Below are 20,684 nucleotides of genomic sequence, written 5' to 3' on the forward strand. Positions count from 1 at the left end.
CCACTCCTCTCCATGGGGAATGCTCTGATTCCATGGCTGCTCTGGACACCCCCAGACAGGGCTTGGGACCAGCAGCTTTGTCAGAGGGGGAGCAGAGTGAACTGTGGGGGTGCTACTTAGATTTAGCTCTTACAAGAAGCCTTTTCCTGCGAGGAAAGGAAAGTCTCTCCCTGCAGTTTCATGCCCTTGATCACGTGGATAATTGTTGTGTTGGGATTGTGTTCTTTTTCAGCTCCCAGGTCCTGTAAGATGGTGAGAAGGCACCTCTGCTGATGCCTGGCCCTGCTCATTGCCCATCTAAAGATGAAGGCCAGTGGGGTGCAAGTTTGGCTGATCCTCCTTTGGACAACCAGCTCTGCTCAGCCAAACATCTCCCAGGCTGCAGGAGGTGAGGGGTTTTCCTTCTGCCAACGTGGAGCTTGAGCACCAGTGAGTGGCCAAAGCCCCTCTCTGTGTTGGTCAGTTCTGCACAGCCCATGGCATGCCATGGGTACAGGACATGGAGAACAGGCTGCCTGGCACAGCTGTGCCCTGTCCCACGTGGCTGGGACTGCTTGGCTCTGAGAGGGAAGATTCCATGGAGATGCTACTTGTGCCATTGCCCTCTGGACTGAGCCCTTCAGGGTGGGTTGTGTTGGTGTCCAGAGCCTTTGTGAGGCTGTTTCCTGATGGGAGGTGTGTGCTTGAACACTGAACTCGTGGGTATCAAAGGCTGAAATCATGGCAGAAGAAGGGACTGATCCCAATCCAGAGTGCTTTGGGTTGGAAGGGACCTTAAAGCCACCCCTTGCCAAGGGCAGGGACACCTTCCATTAGGACAGAGTGCTCAGAGCCACATCCAGCCTGGCCCTGAACACTTCCAGGGCTTCTGATGTCCCTCAGCTGCCATGGGGTTGGCAAATAAGGGAGGGCAGGCTCTGCAGAACTGGAGGGGAGCAGATTGATTATTTCCCTGCCTTGCTGTTTGTTTGCTGACATTTCCCCCAGCAGGAGATCCCCCTCATTTCCATGGGAACTCCAGGAGTCCCTCTTGCCCTGTCATTCTGAATTATCATTCTCATCCTTCTATGTTTTCTTCCATTTGCTCTCAATTCCTCTGTTCTTTTTGTTTCTACTCCTGTGCCTGTCAACCTTCTCTTAGAAAGCTCCTCCCCTTATGGTCCTCTGGGAGCTTCTGTGGGGGAGAACTGTTGGTGCCTTCCCATGTCTGTGTGGCAATGAGGACCAGGAGGAAAAACCTGAACCTAAGTGACAAGCCAAGTGTAACATATCACAGTAATTTTCAAGTTGAAACTGTGTAAAAATCCATATTGAAGCTAATTTTTAAGTAAACTCTTATGTGATAAAGTTTTGATTATGGAAACATGTTTTTCAAATATTAAAATCATTTTATAAGAAGCTGTTGACAGAATGTAATATTGAAATGAAATGATTTGCTTGTACTGCTCACTGCTTGCAAACAGGTATTGCTCTGAGACAGTCACTGCATGATTATATCTTGAATATTTTTGTTTTCTCCCTTCCAGCTGAGGTTCTCCCACCTGTTAACTTCACCCTGACAGTCTCTGCCTTAGCACAAGTTCTGCTACGCTGGGAACCAAACCCTGATCAGGAGCAGAAGAACTACACCATCAGATACGAGGTGAAAATCCTAAGCCCTGTGCCTGAAGAGGTAAGATGAAAACCAAATCAAGCATCCTGAGAAGGCTCAATTCCTGTTATCCTCTTACATCTACACTTGGAGCTCTGGAGTGATTCCCTTTCAGCTCTCCTTGTGGGCACAGCTCTGCTGGGCCAAGGAGCAGCCTGGCAATTGGCATTCCCTGCAGGGCTCACCTTGAGGGGATGATGATCCTGGTTTCAAGGACAGGCTCCCTCCTCAGAGCAGCTCCCTTGTCTCCCCTCACTGCCTGGCCCTGTCCTTGCAGTCTCTTGGTTCAGCTCCCCCCTTGTCATGCCTGTGTGCTGTTTTCCTATGGGGGTTAACTCAGCAGTCCCCCTGATGTCTGAGCTCATTGATGAAGAGGTTGATATGGAGCAGCTCTGAGTGTATTCTTGAATGAAAGCAGTTTGCAGTGCACCCTTAAGGGGGAGGAAACCACCTGCAAAATGCAGGAGACCTTTTGGCCAGTAGAATGTTTCCATGTCTGCTTGGCTGAGCTGACTGACCAGTTCTGAGCTGATACAGAATCCCAGACTATTCTGAGCTGGAAGGGACCCACAAGGATCATCGAGTCCAACTCTTCAGTCAAAGGCCCACACAGGGGATTGAGCCCATGCCCTTGGCATTATACAACCAAGTTTTAACCAACTGAGCTGATCTCAGTAGATAAAAGTAAAGCTGTAACTAAAAATAAAGTCCTCTGTCTTTGGTGTAAACCTTCTGATCAGTCTGCTGCCTGAGTTTGTCTCTGCCTCCTCTGACCACTGTTGGGATCTGAAATTCAGCTTCCAACAGCAAGAAAACTGACAAGTTTAAAGAGTAAACTTTGGTCAACAGAGGCTGAGACAAAATCCCATCACTGAGGACAACAAGGCCTGTTGATGTTCAGCCATGCTGATGAGCTGTCTCTGGTTCCAAGTTAAAGATGGACTTTAAGATGAATGTTATCAATTCATGTTGAAACCCTTTGTTTCTTTCCCCCATTCCTCCATTTTCCTGGGTCCTTGACTTAGATTTCTTCATTAGCTCCTTCTCTTGGTTCCCAGCTTTTTACCCAGCTTGCCCTTCTCATCTTGCTCTCCATCATCTCCTTTTTCAAATCAATTGCTTTTTAAATTCTGTTTAACTAATTGTGCAACAAAGCAAAAAGTTGTCTAACCCCTGGTTAACAAGTGTTACCATGATCCATCCTCCCTGTTAGCATGTGCTGTCTTAGACACCTCAAACTGAGGACTGAGAGTCAATAAAGTATTCCAGTTTCCATCCCCATAACTGGGATTGTGAGTTACTGACCTTCACAGACCACCCTGTGGTGTAAAGGAGAGCACTCTGGACTCTGAATCCCAAGGACCTGAGTTCCAGTCTCAGTGGGACTGTCCCCTGGCAGTTCAATCCCTCCCTCCTATCCCATCCCATCAGATCTCAGATGCTGGTCAGTACCGGGGGCTGTGACAGTCCCAAGGACTTCCCTGTCCCTGTCCAAGCTCGCTTGGCTGTGGCAGATGGACCTTGGGACTGAAACGGTGGGGCCAGTTCTGCTCATGCTGAGCCTCACCTGAACAATCCACTGCACAGGCTGGAAGGGCACGTGGGGAGAGCCCTCCCAGACCTTCCTTTTTGAAGTCTGGCCATACCTACATTGGCATGTGCTGTCTTAGAGACCTCAAACTGAGGATTGAGAGTGAATAGACTATTCCAGTTTCCATCCCCATCCCTGGGGTTGTGAGTTACCTCTGCCCTTCCCAATCTCTCGTTTCCCCGCAGTACGACACGGCTCAGCTGCGCAGTGTCCGCACGGCCGCGCTCCACGGCGGCTTCTCGGCGCGGGTCCGCACCCTGCTGCTCCACAGGGAGCTGCAGCACAGCAGTGCCTGGGTGGAGGAGCAGCTCCCACCCCTGCCAGGTGAGCAGAACCCCAGGGCAGCTCTGGGCTTTGTGTTCTGACAGCAAATGGTTAAAGGTTTGTGATAAAAGCGCTTCAAAATGAATAACTGCTAAGAAGCTTTTTGCCCTTTTAGCAGCAAAGGTATTGGAGGCAAAGCCAGTTCAGACTGGGCAAAAACTTGCCTAAATTCTTTGTGTAAAATGAGCCATTTTATAGTCTTAAGTTCATAGTTAACACCTTCTAATTTCCATATTAATGACTGGGTAAAATCTTGGGCAGAGCTTTCCTTTTGGCTTGAAATTTGGGTGGTGCTTTCCTGACTTCATCCCTCGGGTGGTCTTGAAGCATCTTCATCACTGTTGGACTTCTGCCTTTTCTTTGTTCAATGCCATGACCTGTCAAACTTGTAAAATCTTGGCTTTAACTCCATAAAATCTTGGATCTTTACCATTTCATCCTATTGAAGTGTCCAGCTTACTTTAATTTATGGCTTTTAACCCCTGGCACACTGGGCTGGACAGTCTGTACCAGAACAAAGAGACTCCAGCACTTCATGCTGTTCATGAGTTAAGTGGCCTTGCTGTGCAAACAACATTTTGCAAAGCAGAGTTAGAAATTTCACAAAACTAGGGGGGGTTTTGGTCTCTTCTCTCTGTCAGTTTGATACTTCAATAATACAACATTTTCCCCTCTGCCTCTTACACTGATCTCAGGGAAGGATCGATCCAGACCCTTCTGCTCTGCCTTGGAGCCTGGAGCACAATCTGGAAGTTCAGAACGTGCATAACACACATAAAATGTTCTAAAACTTCCTTGCCAAGGCTGAGCTCACCTCCTGTGGTGCACTCTGGGATGTTCTTGCCTTATGACACATTAAATATGTGATGGTGCTGTGTGGCACAGCTTTCCTTATGCTCTTTGGGAATCTTCCTCCATGTTTGGGAATCCTCCTCCATGATTGGGAATCCTCCTCCATGTTTGGGAATCCTCCTCCATGATTGGGAATCCTCCTCCATGTTTGGGAATCCTCCTCCATGATTGGGAATCCTCCTCCATGATTGGGAATCCTCCTCCATGTTTGGGAATCCTCCTCCATGATTGGGAATCCTCCTCCATCCACAACCCGCAGTGATAAGGAACAGAACTGGATACAACAGACACAGATAGAATGGACCAAAGACTGGGATGTTGTAGCAACATGAATTTCTTCTGTTTTTTTTCCACTAAGATTTTCCTTCTGCTCTCTGATTCTCTGACTCCCCAGGAGCTCCAGGGACATCCATCACCAACTTGTCCTGTGTCACTCACATCACCATTGCTGGCACTGTCTCCCTCCACTGCACTTGGCTGCCTGGCCAAGGGGCACCAGAAGACACCCAGTACTTTCTGTTCTACAGGTTGGTGCTTCCCCCTCCTCAGCCAGCAGGGAGTTCCTTTAAGGGCTTCATGTCTCACAAACATTTTAATTTAGGTACAAGAACTACACTGAAGAGTGTCCCAATTATGTCAAAGACAAGTGGCACAGGAATACTGAGTGCAGCTTTCCAGGGACTCACATTGATCCTGAGGAGGTTGATGACATTGTAATCCACGTTAATGGCTCCAGCAAACGTGCTGCAATCAAGCCTTTCCAGCAGTTATTTAAGCAAAATGCCATCGGTGAGTGGGAACACATTTAAAAAATGTATTGGAATGTCTGGCAGGATTATCAAAAGTGGGAGAAAATACAACTGCATTCAGTTATTCTTGATGCAGGTGAAATGCTGGGGGTTTTTTGCATGGACTTCTGAATGAAATTGATAGAGATTATAAAACAGAGCTGGATTCTTTGAATAAAATTCGATTTTAATGATTTATTTGAAATTATAGAATGGCAAAAATAAAAGCTAAAAAAGACAGTTATTCTGTTTTTTCCAGAAAAAGCAGCATTAAAAAGAAGGTCTAGAACTCCCTGAAGGGAAGTTCTGGCCAGTTGGGGGTTGGTCTCTTCTCCCAGGCACTCAGCAATAGGACAAGGGGGCACGATGGGCTCAAGCTCTGCCAGGGGAAATTGAAGTTGGAGAGCAGAAAAAACTCTTTGCAGAGAGAGTGCTCAGGGATTGGAATGGGCTGCCCAGAGAGGGGGTGGATTCCCCATCCCTGGAGGTTTTTCAACTGAGCTTGGCCGTGGCACTGAGTGCCATGATCTGGTAAAGGGACTGGAGTTGGACCAAGGCTTGGACTTGATGATCTCAGGGGTCTTTTCCAACCCAATCCATTCTGTGATTCTATGGATGTGGCACTGAGGGAGAATCCACCACATCTTGATCCAACGCCACTGTGATCACCAGCCCAGGGCACTCCGTGCCCTGGGCTGGTGATCACAGTGGGGTTGGATCAAGGGTTGGACTTGATGATCTCAGAGGTCTTTTCCAACCCAATCCATTCTATGATTCTGTGATTTCCAATATTAATTTTCAATTGATTGAGTCAATAAACTTTGCAATGCAGTTTTTCTACCCTTTATTTGGCAGCCTTTCTATAAAAGGAAAAAGAACATGATGCTCAAGATAAGCACATCCTTTTAAAGAAAGGCATTACCTGTCAAATAAAGGACAGTATCAGCCAGGACTGTCCATCATCCTCCACCTGCACAAATGCTTTATTTTCCTTCATTAGTGCCATGCCCTGTTCTTTTTTTTATAAACAATTTCCCTTTTTCATGGCTTCACTCAGGGAGAAATTCACATATTTTCTTCTTAGAAACCATTCCTGTAGGAGCTGCTGATCCATTGCTTTGAATTTATTCCACTTTTCAGCAACTTTCCTGGCTATACCTGTTTGCTTTATCTCTGAAAAGAAGTTTTTCTGTCATTAATGTAATGCTTTTGTGAGAATGAATTTAATAAATCCCTTCCTCTCCCCATAATCAAGTTGTCCAAAACTTTAAAGTGGATTTTCCAAACTGTTTTCCCATAACTATTTTCTGCAATATAGTTATTCCTCCTAAATCCTTATCTTTTCTGTCCAGAAATTCAAGAATTATAGGCCCTATTTGGAAACACCACTGGGTATAAAATGCTCCAACTCTCAGTATTTAAACTTTGCTCTATAAATAACTCACCGGTGCATTTTCTTTTTGTAGAGAAGGTGAATATTCCCAGAAATATCACAGTATCCTTGGAGCAAAACGACCTCCTGGCCACCTGGGAGAAGCCAATTTCTCCTTTCAATGAGAAATGCTTTGAATATGAATTTTCCCTCGTCAACCTGAGGTCAGGGAACAAGCAGGTAATTGATCCTCTGGCACTTGAGTATCCTCCACCATTCCTGTCCAGCTGGGATTTGCCTTTGTGGGGAAAGACTCTTGGAATTCATGGATGTGCAATTTGCTTTTATGGTGAAAGACTCTTGGAATTCATGGATGAGTCACAAACTGAAAGATTTGAAAACAAACTCTGCCCTTGGTGCATTTTTGAAACTGTGGATTGAAACTTCCCATGTGTGATTAGGCTTCAAAAAAACTGAGTTTCACCAGGTTTTTTTCCTGTTTTTTTCCTCTTTTTCTGGATGTATTTTACATCCACAATAAACTGATGCTGTGAATGACCCTTCCCCCCAAAAACAGGACTCTGAGCCACGTTAGTGCAGGGTAAGATAAAAAGTAAAGGTCCTTTAATATCCCAGGCCTACAGCCCACAGGAATACAGGATGACATCCATGTGTCCCAGTTCTTGTTTCCATGGCTTTTATAATAAGATCCCTCCAATCATTGCTTTACACATTTCTCAGTCCAGCCCCAGTCCCACCCCTGGTCCAACCCCTGGAATTGGGTCTGGGGTCGTCAAGACCCTCTGTCTTCATCAGCTCTTCTTCCTCAGGCACACAAAGGTCTCTTGGAGTTAATCCAGTTCTGGCTTTTAGAATAGAATCATAGAATTGATTGGGTTGGAAAAGACCTCAGAGATCATCGAGTCCAACCCTTGGTCCAACTCAAGTCCCTTTACCAGATCATGGCACTCAGTGCCACGGCCAAGCTCAGCTGAAAAACCTCCAGGGATGGGGAATCCACCCCCTCTCTGGGCAGCCCATTCCAATCCCTGAGCACTCTCTCTGCAAAGAATTTCTTTCTGCTCTCCAACTTCAATTTCCCCTGGCAGAGCTTGAGCCCATCGTGCCCCCTTGTCCTATTGCTGAGTGCCTGGGAGAAGAGACCAACCCCCACCTGGCCAGAACTTCCCTTCAGGCAGTTCCAGACAGTGCTGAGGTCACCTCTGAGCCTCCTCTTCTCCAGGCTGAACACCCCCAGCTCCCTCAGCCTCTCCCCACAGCACTTGTGCTCCAGTCCCTTCTCCAGCCTCGTTGCTCTTCTCAGTTGGATTGGAAGAGACCTCTGAGATCATCAAGTCCAACCCTTGATTCAACCCCACTGTGATCACCAGCCCAGGGCACTCTGTGCCCTGGGCTGGTGATCACAGTGAGGTTGGATCAAGACATGGTGGATTCTCTGTCCCTGGAGGTGTTTCAGAGGACACTCAGAGCCACATCCAGTCCCTTCTCCAGCCTCGTTGCTCTTCTCTGGCCCCGCTCCAGCCCCTCAATGTCCATCCTGACCTGAGGGGCCCAGAACTGAACACAACACTCAAGGTGTGGCCTCCCCAAGGCAGAGTCCAGGGGAAGGGTCACTGCCCTGGGCCTGCTGGCCACGCTAGTTTGGGTCACTCTGACCTGTGTTTATGTTTCATCCTGTGGGCCTTCTGATATCCTTCAGCTCTACCTTGGAAAGGAGTCTGAACAAGATTAATTAACTAAAGGAATTTGAGCTCCCTGTTCTGGGACAGGGGTAGTGATAGAAAGGCATTAAACTTAAACTGTTAGAAATATTGACCCTCTAAAAATCCACAACTACTGTGTTCCTAAAATCTACAAAATGTGAAAATCAGAAATCAAAAACCCCTTTGGCATCAAAACTATCCCCAAGAGACTTGGGAAAGCAGGAGGAAAACATTGGACTTAATCAATTTTGTGCATCTGGGTTCAGAGCAGTTTTGATCCTCCTCACAGAATTCCAGATTATTCTGAGTTGGAAGGGACCCACAAGGATCATCAAGTCCAACTCTCGAGTCAATGGCCCACACAGGGGATTGAACCCATGACCTTGGCATTGTTACAACCAAGTTTGAACCAACTGAGCCAATCTCCTGAAAATCCTGCTTTAAACACCTTAAGGAAGAAAGCTAAAAATGAGGCACCTTTCAAGAATTTGCCCTGAGATGTTGGAGTGTCATGAGACACCCATAAAACCAGAGATTTTTCCCTCAAAAGCAAGGCCAGGTGCTCACGGTTCATCTACTGGGACAACAAAAAGATGACTGTGGTTAATTCTCAGAGCAGTTTGGGGATCTCTAAGAGCAGAATGTTGTTTTCCTGGCAGATCCTGAGAATCTCCCAGAGCCCGTTCCGGCTGCGGATCGACACCACCAGCAGGTACTCGGTGCAGCTCCGAGCCAACCACCACCCCTGGTGTGGCAGAGGGGTCTGGAGTGACTGGAGTGAAGTGATTTATGTGGGTAAGAACCACCCCCTTCCTTCAGGACTCTTCTGTGCTGCTGAGCAAATGCTGCCCCATCCAGTTTTAATAGAAAGGAAAAAAACCTGACTTGTTAATGCCACCCACGTTCCACTAAAAATAAAAGAACTAATTCCAAGCAAACTTCTGGAAATATGAAGGGTTTCTTTTGTTTTTTTTTTTTAGGCAGTGCTTTGGTTTTGCCTGTGGATGTTTTCACAGGTGTTTTCAACTTGCTTAAGGCCTTTTTATTATAAATCATAGAATAGAATCAATTGGGTTGGAAAAGACCTCCGAGATCACCAAGTCCAACCCTTGGTCCACTCCAACTGAATTACTGCTTCAGTTTTCCCACGTGTTTCCTTGCTGTTCATGAGAGATCATCCCAACTGTTATTTCCTGAGCTCTCTGAACTCTCAAATGTTGAGGGCAATAAAGAACATCTTTGGAACACCCTCCTTTGCCCCCCTGAGTTCTGACTGTCCTTCTCACTGAACAAGTTGTTCTGGGAATAACAGTTTTTTATCAGGGCACGTTATCAACTGTTTGTTCTTAGACATCCTCCTTTGCTCTTATCTGGAGTTTCTTCACTTCCTTGTTTCCACTTAAAAGAAGTGTCTCTCAGCTCTCCTGTTTACTACACTCTCCCCTTGTAGCTGTTTTTTGGTGACTGTTTTGCCTCCTTTGTATCACCCTCCCTTGACCTTCCCCCCCTGGCTCACACAGTGCACACAGAAAAAGTGATTCTGATGGTCAAAAGGAGTAAGTGTTCCACAAAAATTGACTTAGATCTCAACAGGATCTGTGGACAGCTCCACTTCCTTCCATTTTTGGTATGGAAAAGAGTTTTTCACTTAATGGAAACTCTTCTTGAACTCTTCTTGCACTCTGTGGTGCATTTCTCATTCTAAATACTGACTCTTCATCACTTGCTTGTGACCTGAAGACAATCACATGAAACAGCTGATGAAATATTTTAAAAGAGTTTGTTTACAACAAACTGCACTGAAATAATATATTTCTTTTGTGGTTTTTTTTTCCCCCCCTTGAACCTCAGGGCACAACAAACTGGAGAATTCTGCATTCTGGATCCTCACTGTGCTTTGTGTGTCCACAGCCTGCACGTTCCTGCTTGTTGCTGCAATATGCAAAGTGTAAGTACCTTCATCATCTGTTAATTACAGCGTGACCAAGGACCAGGGGTCCAACGAGCTTTGCTTATTCATAAGAAAGGGCACTGAGTTTGGCATTCAAGCAAATCATTATACAAAGCAAAAATGCTGAATAAGGGACAATCAGCCTCATTAGTTATCAGTTATAATTGAAAGTGGGCTAAGATGGTTATTCAGTTTGATGGGGTGAGAAGATTATCCAATTTAATCTCAAACAACAAACCCAGATACAGAGTGAGGTCAATTTGTTAAAAATCTCCTTGTTCTTATTTCATTTCTTGCCCTGAATGCCCCTGGTTGGGGCAGAGGTTTCTGACACTGGTGAAAGCTGCTGAGAGCACCTTTTGTGGCCAAACCCTGCAGGTCTCACTGTTGTTTCCTTGCAGTATTTGATCTATTCATTTAGCTTATTTTTGATTACACAGAGGCTCTGGATGCCATGTAGCAAAGCCAGGGGCCATAAACTCCCTAAAATGTGCTGTGAAGAAGCCCAGGTGCCCTTTGGATTCCTGTTGCTGGGACAAGTCAAACCATAAGTGGTGAATTAAGGAACTGATGTAATTAGGAGCTTCTCCCTGAAACAGCAGCAAGAGCAATGACCAGTCACAACACACCCAGCAATGGGAGTGCTGCCCTCACCTCTGCTCATTTCTTACTCATTTCTTTAGTGCCTTTTAATTTATTGCTCATCCTGGTGCGTCCTTGACTGTTTTCCTTTCAATACCACATTTCCTTTATCAAATAAAAGTCTCGTCTCCAGGAATGTTACAAGAGAATTCCTGTTATTGCTCTCCCTCCAGTGTGATGTGTGTGTAACTCCTCCTTAAGGCAGTTTAAGTGGCAGGCCAGGTCTCAGCAGGCAAACCTTTTTGGAAGGAGCCAGATTTAAGTCCCCAGAGAGTTTATTCCTGCTCTGTGCCACACACACTTGTCCCCAGCTGTGCAGCCTTGATGCAAATCCCCAAACTGCTCTTAATTCCATCACTGATTCCTTCATGGACTGACCTGGAGCTGGAGGTCCTCCACTGCTCCAGCATCATGTTCTCCTCTCACTTTGGGCCAGCCAAACACCAACACCAGTCATACAGCTCCATCTTCTGCAAGCTCTGCAAGTATTTGGATATTATCCTTACCCCTTTGGAGATCTTGGGGCAGATCCAGGGGGAGAAAGAGGTACAGGAGAAGACTTCTGCTCCAGGCCAACTTGGAGTAGCTGTGCTGAGTTATTTGATGCTTTCAATCCATTAGGCAGATGTAAAGTAGCTTTTCCAGGCTCAGCTGCTTGGTTGCTTCCACAAGTTTCTCTCTGGTCTGTAATTCCCCAGCACCCACAGGCCCACTGCATTCCAGCTTGGTTTGGGATTAAACTTTTCCTGCTTGCTGTGCTGCATTCCATGGAGCTGTTGGCTTTGTCCCTCCTTCCCTAATCCCCCAGCCTGCCCTGGGAGGAGGTGGGAAGGGTAAGAACATGAAACAGTGTCCAGCCTGCTCCTTGATGTGTCTGTAGATACTGGAAAAGGAAAACCAGAGGAGGTTCCCTCGGTCATGGTTTCATTGGTGCTCTTGAAAATTCATGAAGTGTCCCATGCAATTCAAGGCATGGAATCATTTCAAATTTCCTGTGATTTGAAGCCATTATAAGGAATTTCCTTAGGGCAAAGAGTCCTATAAATTCTCCTGTGCACTTGCAGGTATCAGGGACCCAGAGCCCTGTTTGGGAGCAGTGCTGCAAAGCAGAGTAACCCTCTGGGACTGTCTGCATTGGCTTTTCCCTTCATTCCTTGGAGCAGCTGATGGAGTTTCAGTCTTGATAAAGAGCACAATTGGCTGTTTTCCTGCTCTGTTTTGTGGGGGAGCATCTTCTGTGCCTCCCTGGGCTGGGCCTTGGAGTGGCATTTGCTGCTGGAGAGGACCCCCAGGTGCAGGCAGGGAGTGACTTGCTCCCAGCTGCTCTCCATGAGGACAATGAGCACCTCCCACACCCCCAAACCAGGTGGTCACCCCCACCTCCAGTTGTGCCCTCCCTCTGCTGCCCCCACACCTGCCCATGACCAGCAGACACCAGTCACGCTCAGGGAATGCCCCAGGGAACCCCAGGAGAGGCAAACACTGCACCAAGCACTCAGACACGCAGTGAAAACAGATATTTTATCCATTTCATTGTAGTTAGAGGGGAAAAGAAGAACTTGTTCTCCTGTTTATTTCTCTTTGGCTTTTCCATGTCACAGCCTGGGGGAAAAGGGGCACATTTCAGCAAGACAGACCCAGCACAGTAACTGGAGGCCCTGAAACACTGACTGAAGGCATGAGGGTCCCATGGGCTGTGTCCAAAGCCTGGAGGTCCAACAGTGCTATGGAAAGGGCTGTGCTCTATGTAGAGACAAGCAGAGGTGCCTGGGACATTTGTGACAAGATATTTAATCATGTAACTCCAACTTCTCAGTAACCAGCAAAAAAGAACAGGACCATTCTGAGGGCACCACTGGCACCACCCCACCAACACCTCCCTGCAAAGTCTCTTGCCCCCGAGAGACCCCCTGGACACAAATGTGCTTCTGCCTCACTTCTTCTGGGGGTTTGTGCACCCTCCCTAAGTGTTCCTGTTCCACAGTGATGTGTAACTTGTGCTCTTTGCTGACTCAATAAAGAATTTTGATAAGGCTCCATCAAAATCTTTTATTGATGAACAGCACAACCAGGAACACGCCAGACCCAAAGCACCAACTCTGGCTGGGTACATTGCACAGCAGTGGCATCAATCAGAGCTTAATGGGATGCAGGTGAAATGCTGTGGCCCCCAGGCCTTCCTTCTGAAAAGTTTGGGAGACCTGCTCAAGTGCAGGGGCTGTGGAGACAGCAGTGGGTATAATAACCTGGGTATGGGCACAAGATCCAACCCTGAGCAGGAAAACTGGGAAAAATGGAGATGATTCCAGGGGTTGGAGTAACAATAGTGGCACTCACCCTGTCCCACTCCTGAGTTACACCAGCAGCCACCTCACTGTCCCACTCCACCAGTGCTGACCAAACAGCCTGACTTGTGCTCTGCAGCCAACAGTGCCTCGACTGTGCTGAGCATTTCTCTCCCAGAAACACCTCACACCCTCCTTTTCCTCCCCAGATTCCCATTTCTGGCTGTACAATTCCATCACAAAGCCTCATCCATGTGCAGCAATGGGGAGACATCCCATATCTTGCTTGGCCATGTCTCTGGGGTGAGCAGTGGTGTGGCCCTTCCCTTCACCTCATCATTAGTGGAGCATCAATGTGTCCTTGGAGGCAGCAGCAGCTCAGCCAGGTAGCTCCAAACTCATAGACAGAAAATATTATTCCTCCTCACCTCCCTGGTGAGAAGGAATAATAGGACAAAGGAGAACTTGACAGAACTCAGGAAGTTTTTGGAAGAACAGTCCTGAGAACATAAGCCCTGAACTACCCAGACATCAGGCAGCAGGGCTGTCACAGAATGGATGGGGCAGAGGAGCAGATGTGCCCCACAGCTGCACACCCTGGCCATGTCTGTGTTTGTGGGTGTCAGGATGGTCCACAGAACAGCCCCTGGACACCAATCCTGCACTGAATCCTCCACTCTTTGCCCAGGCTGAGTTCCCATTGGAGTGTGGCCCTGTTGGGATACAGAGCTATCCAGAGGTGGAGAGTGAATGTGTTTTGGTGACTGAAGGGTGAGGTCTGTCCTCTGGGATGTATCAAAGGCAAGGAGCAGCTCCCTCTGCAGCACCAGAAAGAGCAGTGTCTGTGCTGAGCCAGGCTGGGGGGTCAGGCAGGGAGGGGGAGCTCAGGGGGTGTGAGCAGGTGAGTTATTACCCCACTGAGCAGAGCCATTTGCTGTCAGCCACCTCGGGAGCCTCCCCTGCCTCCCCTTCCTTCCCTCAGCACACAATTATTTGCAGTTGTTCTCCTGCCACGAGACACAGGCAGTTGATGTCCAGAAACCAAAGTCTGAGCAAGAGGCAGCTTGTCTTGACAGTCCAAACAAGGTACATGACAACACAGCCCCTGGGAGGAACAGGAGCATGAAGAGACAGATCAGAGCAATTAATTGCTCTCCCAGACAGGCCTGTTGTCACTGACAGCCCCCAGAATGCCTGGTGGGATTGGAGCAGGGACAGGCTGATGGGGGACAGCACCAGCCCATCTCCTCCTTGTCACCCACACGCCCCCAGGGTCCAGAACTGAGGAACAACAAACCTCCCAGATCCCCAGGGTGTCCACTGATGGACCATTACCCGTGACTGTGACCCCTCCTGAACCTGCTGCTGCTGTCAGGTGGCAGTGATGGAGTGGGAGGGGGCAGGAAAGGAGACGTGTCTTCTCCTGGGGCTGAACCTGTTCTGCCTGTTGGATACATCATCCATCAGGAAAAGCAATCCTTTCACATCCCTGCACTGCTGTTTTTTGCAGAAACCGTGTCTGGATCAAACTCTTTCCACCAATTCCAACACCAAACAACAAATTCCGAGATCCCTTCCCAGTTGACTATGAGGTAAAATAACTTTTTAGTCACTTTTTTTTTCTTTTTAAACTTGAAGGAATGCTCACGTCTGATGCTGTTCTTTTCCTGTGAGACTGGGAGTAAATAAGATCACAGAATCATTAAGGTTGGAAAAGACCTCCAAGATCACCAAGTCCAGCCCTTGACCTGACACTGCCATGCCCACCAAACCCTGGAGCTTCTCACTGTTGAAGCCTTTTGACTTCTTAGAGTTTCTAATGCCCACAGTTCCTGTGGGCTCCATGGGCACAAGTGCTGGGCAAAACACTCCAAAGGGGAAATCCGTGGGGCAGTTAATGGAGTGAGGATTACATGGATATTTAATTTAAATTAGCAATTCCTGAGGCTGTTTCTGCAGTCCTCAGTGCTGTGGTAGGTCCTCCCCTGGCTGGGTGACCCCCTCCTGTGTCAAGGACAGCTCCCAGTCTGCAGGACTCTGGATCTGGCCTTGTTTGGAGATGTTGTGTCTTGGGGAGGGTTAAAAATGTACAAAAGGGTTACCGAGTGCTTTGCTAATGTGCAGCAAATTCCAGGCACAGGTTCCACACCTCTGGCTCTGCCTCTTGCAGGGAAATGCAGGTGCTCCACAGCCTGGCTGAGGGCTCTGCCTTGGCAGGGAAATGCAGGTGCTCCACAGCCTGGCTGAGGGCTCTCCCTTGGCAGGGAAATGCAGGTGCTCCACAGCCTGGCTGAGGGCTCTGCCTTGGCAGGGAAATGCAGGTGCTCCACAGCCTGGCTGAGGGCTCTGCCTTGGCAGGGAAATGCAGGTGCTCCACAGCCTGGCTGAGGGCTCTGCCTTGGCAGGGAAATGCAGGTGCTCCACAGTCTGGCTGAGGGCTCTGCCTTGGCAGGGAAATGCAGGTGCTCCACAGTCTGGCTGAGGGCTCTGCCTCTTGCAGGGAAATGCTGGTGCTCCACAGCCTGTCTGAGGGCTCTGCCCTGGCAGGGAAATGCTGGTGCTCCACAGTCTGGCTGAGGGCTCTGCCTTGGCAGGGAAATGCAGGTGCTCCACAGCCTGGCTGAGGGCTCTGCCTCTTGCAGGGAAATGCAGGTGCTCCACAGCCTGGCTGAGGGCTCTGCCTTGGCAGGGAAATGCAGGTGCTCCACAGCCTGGCTGAGGGCTCTGCCTCTTGCAGGGAAATGCAGGTGCTCCACAGCCTGGCTGAGGGCTCTGCCTTGGCAGGGAAATGCAGGTGCTCCACAGCCTGGCTGAGGGCTCTGCCTTGGCAGAGAAATGCTGGTGCTCCACAGCCTGGCTGAGGGCTCTGCCTTGGCAGGGAAATGCTGGTGATCCACAGCCTGGCTGAGGGCTCTGCCTTGGCAGGGAAATGCTGGTGATCCACAGCCTGGCTGAGGGCTCTGCCTCTTGCAGGGAAATGCTGGTGCTCCACAGCCTGGCTGAGGGCTCTGCCTCTTGCAGGGAAATGCTGGTGCTCCACAGCCTGGCTGAGGGCTCTGCCTTGGCAGGGAAATGCAGGTGCTCCACAGCCTGGCTGAGGGCTCTGCCTTGGCAGGGAAATGCTGGTGATCCACAGCCTGGCTGAGGGCTCTGCCTCTTGCAGGGAAATGCTGGTGCTCCACAGCCTGGCTGAGGGCTCTGCCTCTTGCAGGGAAATGCTGGTGCTCCACAGCCTGGCTGAGGGCTCTGCCTCTTGCAGGGAAATGCTGGTGCTCCACAGCCTGGCTGAGGGCTCTGCCTCTTGCAGGGAAATGCTGGTGCTCCACAGCCTGGCTGAGGGCTCTGCCTCTTGCAGGGAAATGCAGGTGCTCCACAGCCTGGCTGAGGGCTCTGCCTTGGCAGGGAAATGCAGGTGCTCCACAGCCTGGCTGAGGGCTCTGCCTTGGCAGGGACTGGAGGGTGACTCCTGGAGAGCTGATTTATTTTGTTAAACTTAACAATCTGAAGGGTTTGGCTCCTACTGCTAAGCTGGACTTAAGCCTTATTACATTTGCTGTTCCTTCTGATAAATACATTTGCCTTAGAGATGAGATAAACCCCCTCATTGGCTACTCATGGGAAGTGTTGCTCAGTACCTTGATTTTCATTTTCCCCCTTAGAAAAGGGGTTTGGCTTCTTGGATATTGTTCTTACTCCATGCTCTGGTCAAGAAAACAGGCTTAAAAGATTATCTTATAATGGTTTTTTTTAAAATTAAAGCCAGGGGTGTAAAATAACATGACTTGGGGCATCACAAAGAGGAATATGAACACTAGCAAATATCAATCTGCAGCTGGAGGATGGGAGCCTGTGAGGGCTGTGCCACATCATCAGAACCAGAATTGTATTTGGTTGTATCTTAAACTGAGCTGAGTGTGGGCAGCTGGTACCACCTGGGGGCTTTCTGCTGGCTCCAGGTTGGTGGCAGCACCAAGGAGAGGTGCAGACAATGCCCTCGGGCACTGCTGAGATCACCCAGGAGAGTGAAACCCTCAGAGCTGTTTGTTGTGGACCTTCAGTTCCTGAATTTGCAGCGTAAACAACAGGGTGAGGTGGTGAAAGCCCCTGCACTGTGGTGGCTCCGTGGGAACCTGCTCGTCCCAAGGGGCTGCTCTGCTGCCCTTGAGGGCCCAACTGCTGCCCAACTTCTGCTTCCTTCTGAGGTCACCCTGGCCCTGCTTGTGCAACTCTGCTCAGTGCTGAGGGTCAGGTTGGGTCCCACCACTGGACTTTGCTGCTGGGCGTTCAGAAGTCAAACCACCCCTCATACCTCAGACTCTCCTCCTTCACTGACAGGGTGGGCAGGCATGGAAGGGGTGCCTGGGGCCGTGGGCAGGCATGGAAGGGGTGCCCAGGGCAGTGGGCAGGCATGGAAGGGGTGCCCGGGGCCGTGGGCAGGCATGGAAGGGGTGCCCGGGGCCATGGGCAGGCATGGAAGGGGTGCCCAGGGCAGTGGGCAGGCATGGAAGGGGTACCCATGGCAGTGGGCAGGCATGGAAGGGGTGCCCGGGGCCGTGGGCAGGCATGGAAGGGGTGCCCGGGGCAGTGGGCAGGCATGGAAGGGGTGCCCGGGGCCGTGGGCAGGCATGGAAGGGGTACCCAGGGCAGTGGGTAGGCATGGAAGGGGTGCCCGGGGCAGTGGGCAGGCATGGAAGGGGTGCCCAGGGCAGTGGGCAGGCATGGAAGGGGTACCCAGGGCCGTGGGCAGGCATGGAAGGGGTGCCCGGGGCTGTGGGCAGGCATGGAAGGGGTGCCCAGGGCAGTGGGCAGGCATGGAAGGGGTGCCCGGGGCCGTGGGCAGGCATGGAAGGGGTGCCCAGGGCAGTGGGCAGGCATGGAAGGGGTACCCAGGGCAGTGGGGGAGTCTCCATCCCTGGAGGTGTTCAGGAAACAGACGTGCCATGTAATGATGGGATTTAGTGGGAATGGTGGTGTCAGTCAGAGGTTGGACTTGGTGATCTTGAAGGTCTTTTGTGGCCTCAGTGATTCTGTGATTCTGATCCTGCAGCTCCTCCTGGGGCTCTTTGTCCTCGCTGCAGAGGTGTGGCTGGGGCCACTGTGGGTGGTGTGAGGCATGCCAGGTGGGATCTGTGGGTGCAGGGGGTTGGAAAACATTCCAAATGGGAATCTGCAGGTGTTGTGTGTTGGAAAACATTCCAAATGGGAATCTGTGAGTGCAGGGGGTTGGAAAACATTCCAAATGGGAATCTGCAGGTGTTGTGTGTTGGAAAACATTCCAAATGGGAATCTGTGAGTGCAGGGGGTTGGAAAACATTCCAAATGGGAATCTGTGAGTGGAGGGGGTTTATAAGACATTCCAAATGGGATTTGTGGGTGCAGGGGAGTTCTGCCACATTCCAAATAGGATTAGTGGGTGCAGGGGGTTTGTAGAACATTCCAAATGGGATCAGTGGGTGCAGGGGGTTTAGAAGACACGCCAGATGGGATCTGTGGGTGCAGGGGGTTGTAAGACATGCCAAGGCAGCCCAGCCTGGCAGCTCCCAGGGCTGTTTGCTTTGCAGAGGGCACGGACCTGCACCAGCGACACGGAGACCGAGTTCAGCAGCTTTGCCGAAGATCTTTCCTGCAGAGCCCTCGACGACTCCGTCTTCTGAGCGGCTGCTCCACGTCACCTCCACCGTGCCCACGTTCCCAGCACCTGCTCCCAGGAGGTGCCTCAATGAGGAGCTGCTGAAGAAACAAACCCCAGCTTCAGCAGGATAAAAGTGCATGGCACAAGGGCTGTGTAGGGCACAAAAAGCTGGGGAAGTGCCAATGGCTTTTTTTTTTCTGGTTGGCAGTTTAATCTTTCGGGTCTTGGTTTTGTTTTAATGAACCCTGACAACTCGAGATGCAAAATGCAAACTGGGCCTTGGCACGGCCCTGGGAATGGCAGCAAGGTGCCCACCCAGGACAAGGGCACCAGAAGGGGAGCAGCCCCCCAGCACTCTCAGTCCTGGTGCTGCAGAGGCAGCAGGTCCAGCAGGGGACCCACAGTTGGCCTCATTGATACACTTTGCAAGGAAACTTTGAATTTCAGCCTGGAAACCCTCCATGGAAATGCAATTCCTTGCTAAAGGCAGGGCTGGCTGTGCTGTGTGGGAGCCACCAGGGACAAGGACACCAGAAGGGGAGCAGTCCCCCAGCACTCTCAGCCCTGGTGCTGCAGAGGCAGCAGGTCCAGCAGGGGACCCACAGTTGGCCTCACTGATACACTTTGCAAGGAAACTTTGAATTTCAGCCTGGAAACCCTCCATGGAAATGCAATTCCTTGCTAAAGGCAGGGCTGGCTGTGCTGTGTGGGAGCCACCAGGGAGCAGCCAGGGACTGTGTGTGGGGTGGCCAGGCCATGTCTGATGGGTCAGTGTCCTCTGCACTGCCCAAAGGTACCCACATCCTGCTTTATAACTCCCACATCCTGCTCTATAACTAAACACAGCACCAACCTGGGATGGAGGAAACATCTCTCTCAGTTGCAGGACTTTATAAACCCCAGAACCTCTGGATTTTATAGGCTGTTTATGGCAAGGTTGGTTTGATTATCTACCTGATGTACAATTAGAGCCTGACTGTTGCTGTGCTTGGAGCTGACACTTGGTCTGCTACTCTGGTACACTCAGGTGGCACAGCTCAGTAGGAAACAAGAGCTTCCCTGTGCTCCTTACACTCCTGGATGAGGGAATACTGTTGGGATGGGTGGACTCTGAAGGAGGATGTCCCTCCTCAGGGTACTGAGGGCTGGGCAGGCTCAGGAGACTCTCAGGGGGCTCATTTTCAGTCCAAGGCTCCTTTGCAGGCTCTTCCCTCTGCCATCAGCTGGGAGCACCTGCAGAAGGACAGGAGGGATTGTTTGGGCTTCCTGACACAAGAGATTAAAGCTTAGGGGGTGGGGAGGAAAGAAAAAAGAAAAGAAAAAAAAGTGGCACCAACAGATAAACTCCCTCAATGGCACCTACAAAAGAACCTATCTGGGAATGCAGTTTCCATCACTCATCATAGAAAGTGCCAAGGACTTCATGGTGTCCTTAAAGAGTCAGAGCTGCACTGGGCTGGGTCCCTCCTTGGTGTGCAGCCTCAGCAATCCTGAAGATCCAAGCCCAGCCTTGCAACCTGCTTTTCTTTGCTCTCCCTTGCTCCATCTCAAATGAAGTGGGTTTGAGACAGTCTCAGTTTCTGTTTGTGATTTATTTACTTACCTTGTGGAATCCAGGGAGTCACCAAGTGAACCTCCTGCCTTAAACCTCAGGCTTTGACCTCCTTGGCACAGACCACAAAGTTCTCCTGGTCTTGCAGAGTCCCTTCTACTTCCAAGGAGCCTCCTGTCCATCGAGCTGGCCAGAGATGGGCTTAAGCACACTAAGAGAGAATAAAAACAAGACTTAATCCAGCAATCCTTTGGAATGTGCCTAAAGAAATGGAGTTCCCAGGTATTACAGACTAAAAATAATTATGATAAATGAGCCAG

At 49.8% G+C, this 20,684-nt stretch overlaps 1 protein-coding gene across 1 annotated transcript; it reads left to right on the forward strand.

Moving 5' to 3' along the window:
- Nucleotides 1-273: 273 nt before the first annotated feature.
- Nucleotides 274-18,834, forward strand: IL5RA (interleukin 5 receptor subunit alpha; the record flags this gene model as incomplete). The annotated part of the gene is made up of 10 exons (XM_071549642.1): nucleotides 274-388; nucleotides 1,527-1,672; nucleotides 3,428-3,566; nucleotides 4,813-4,945; nucleotides 5,020-5,207; nucleotides 6,673-6,818; nucleotides 8,962-9,097; nucleotides 10,154-10,250; nucleotides 14,691-14,772; nucleotides 18,742-18,834. Coding segments are annotated over 10 exons (1,275 nt in total), but the record flags the coding sequence as incomplete, so codon positions are not given.
- Between the last annotated feature and the right edge of the window lie 1,850 nt (nucleotides 18,835-20,684).

The sequence above is a fragment of the Pithys albifrons genome, chromosome 3 (genome assembly GCF_047495875.1).
Source record: "Pithys albifrons albifrons isolate INPA30051 chromosome 3, PitAlb_v1, whole genome shotgun sequence".
In the NCBI taxonomy this organism is placed as follows: domain Eukaryota; kingdom Metazoa; phylum Chordata; class Aves; order Passeriformes; family Thamnophilidae; genus Pithys; species Pithys albifrons.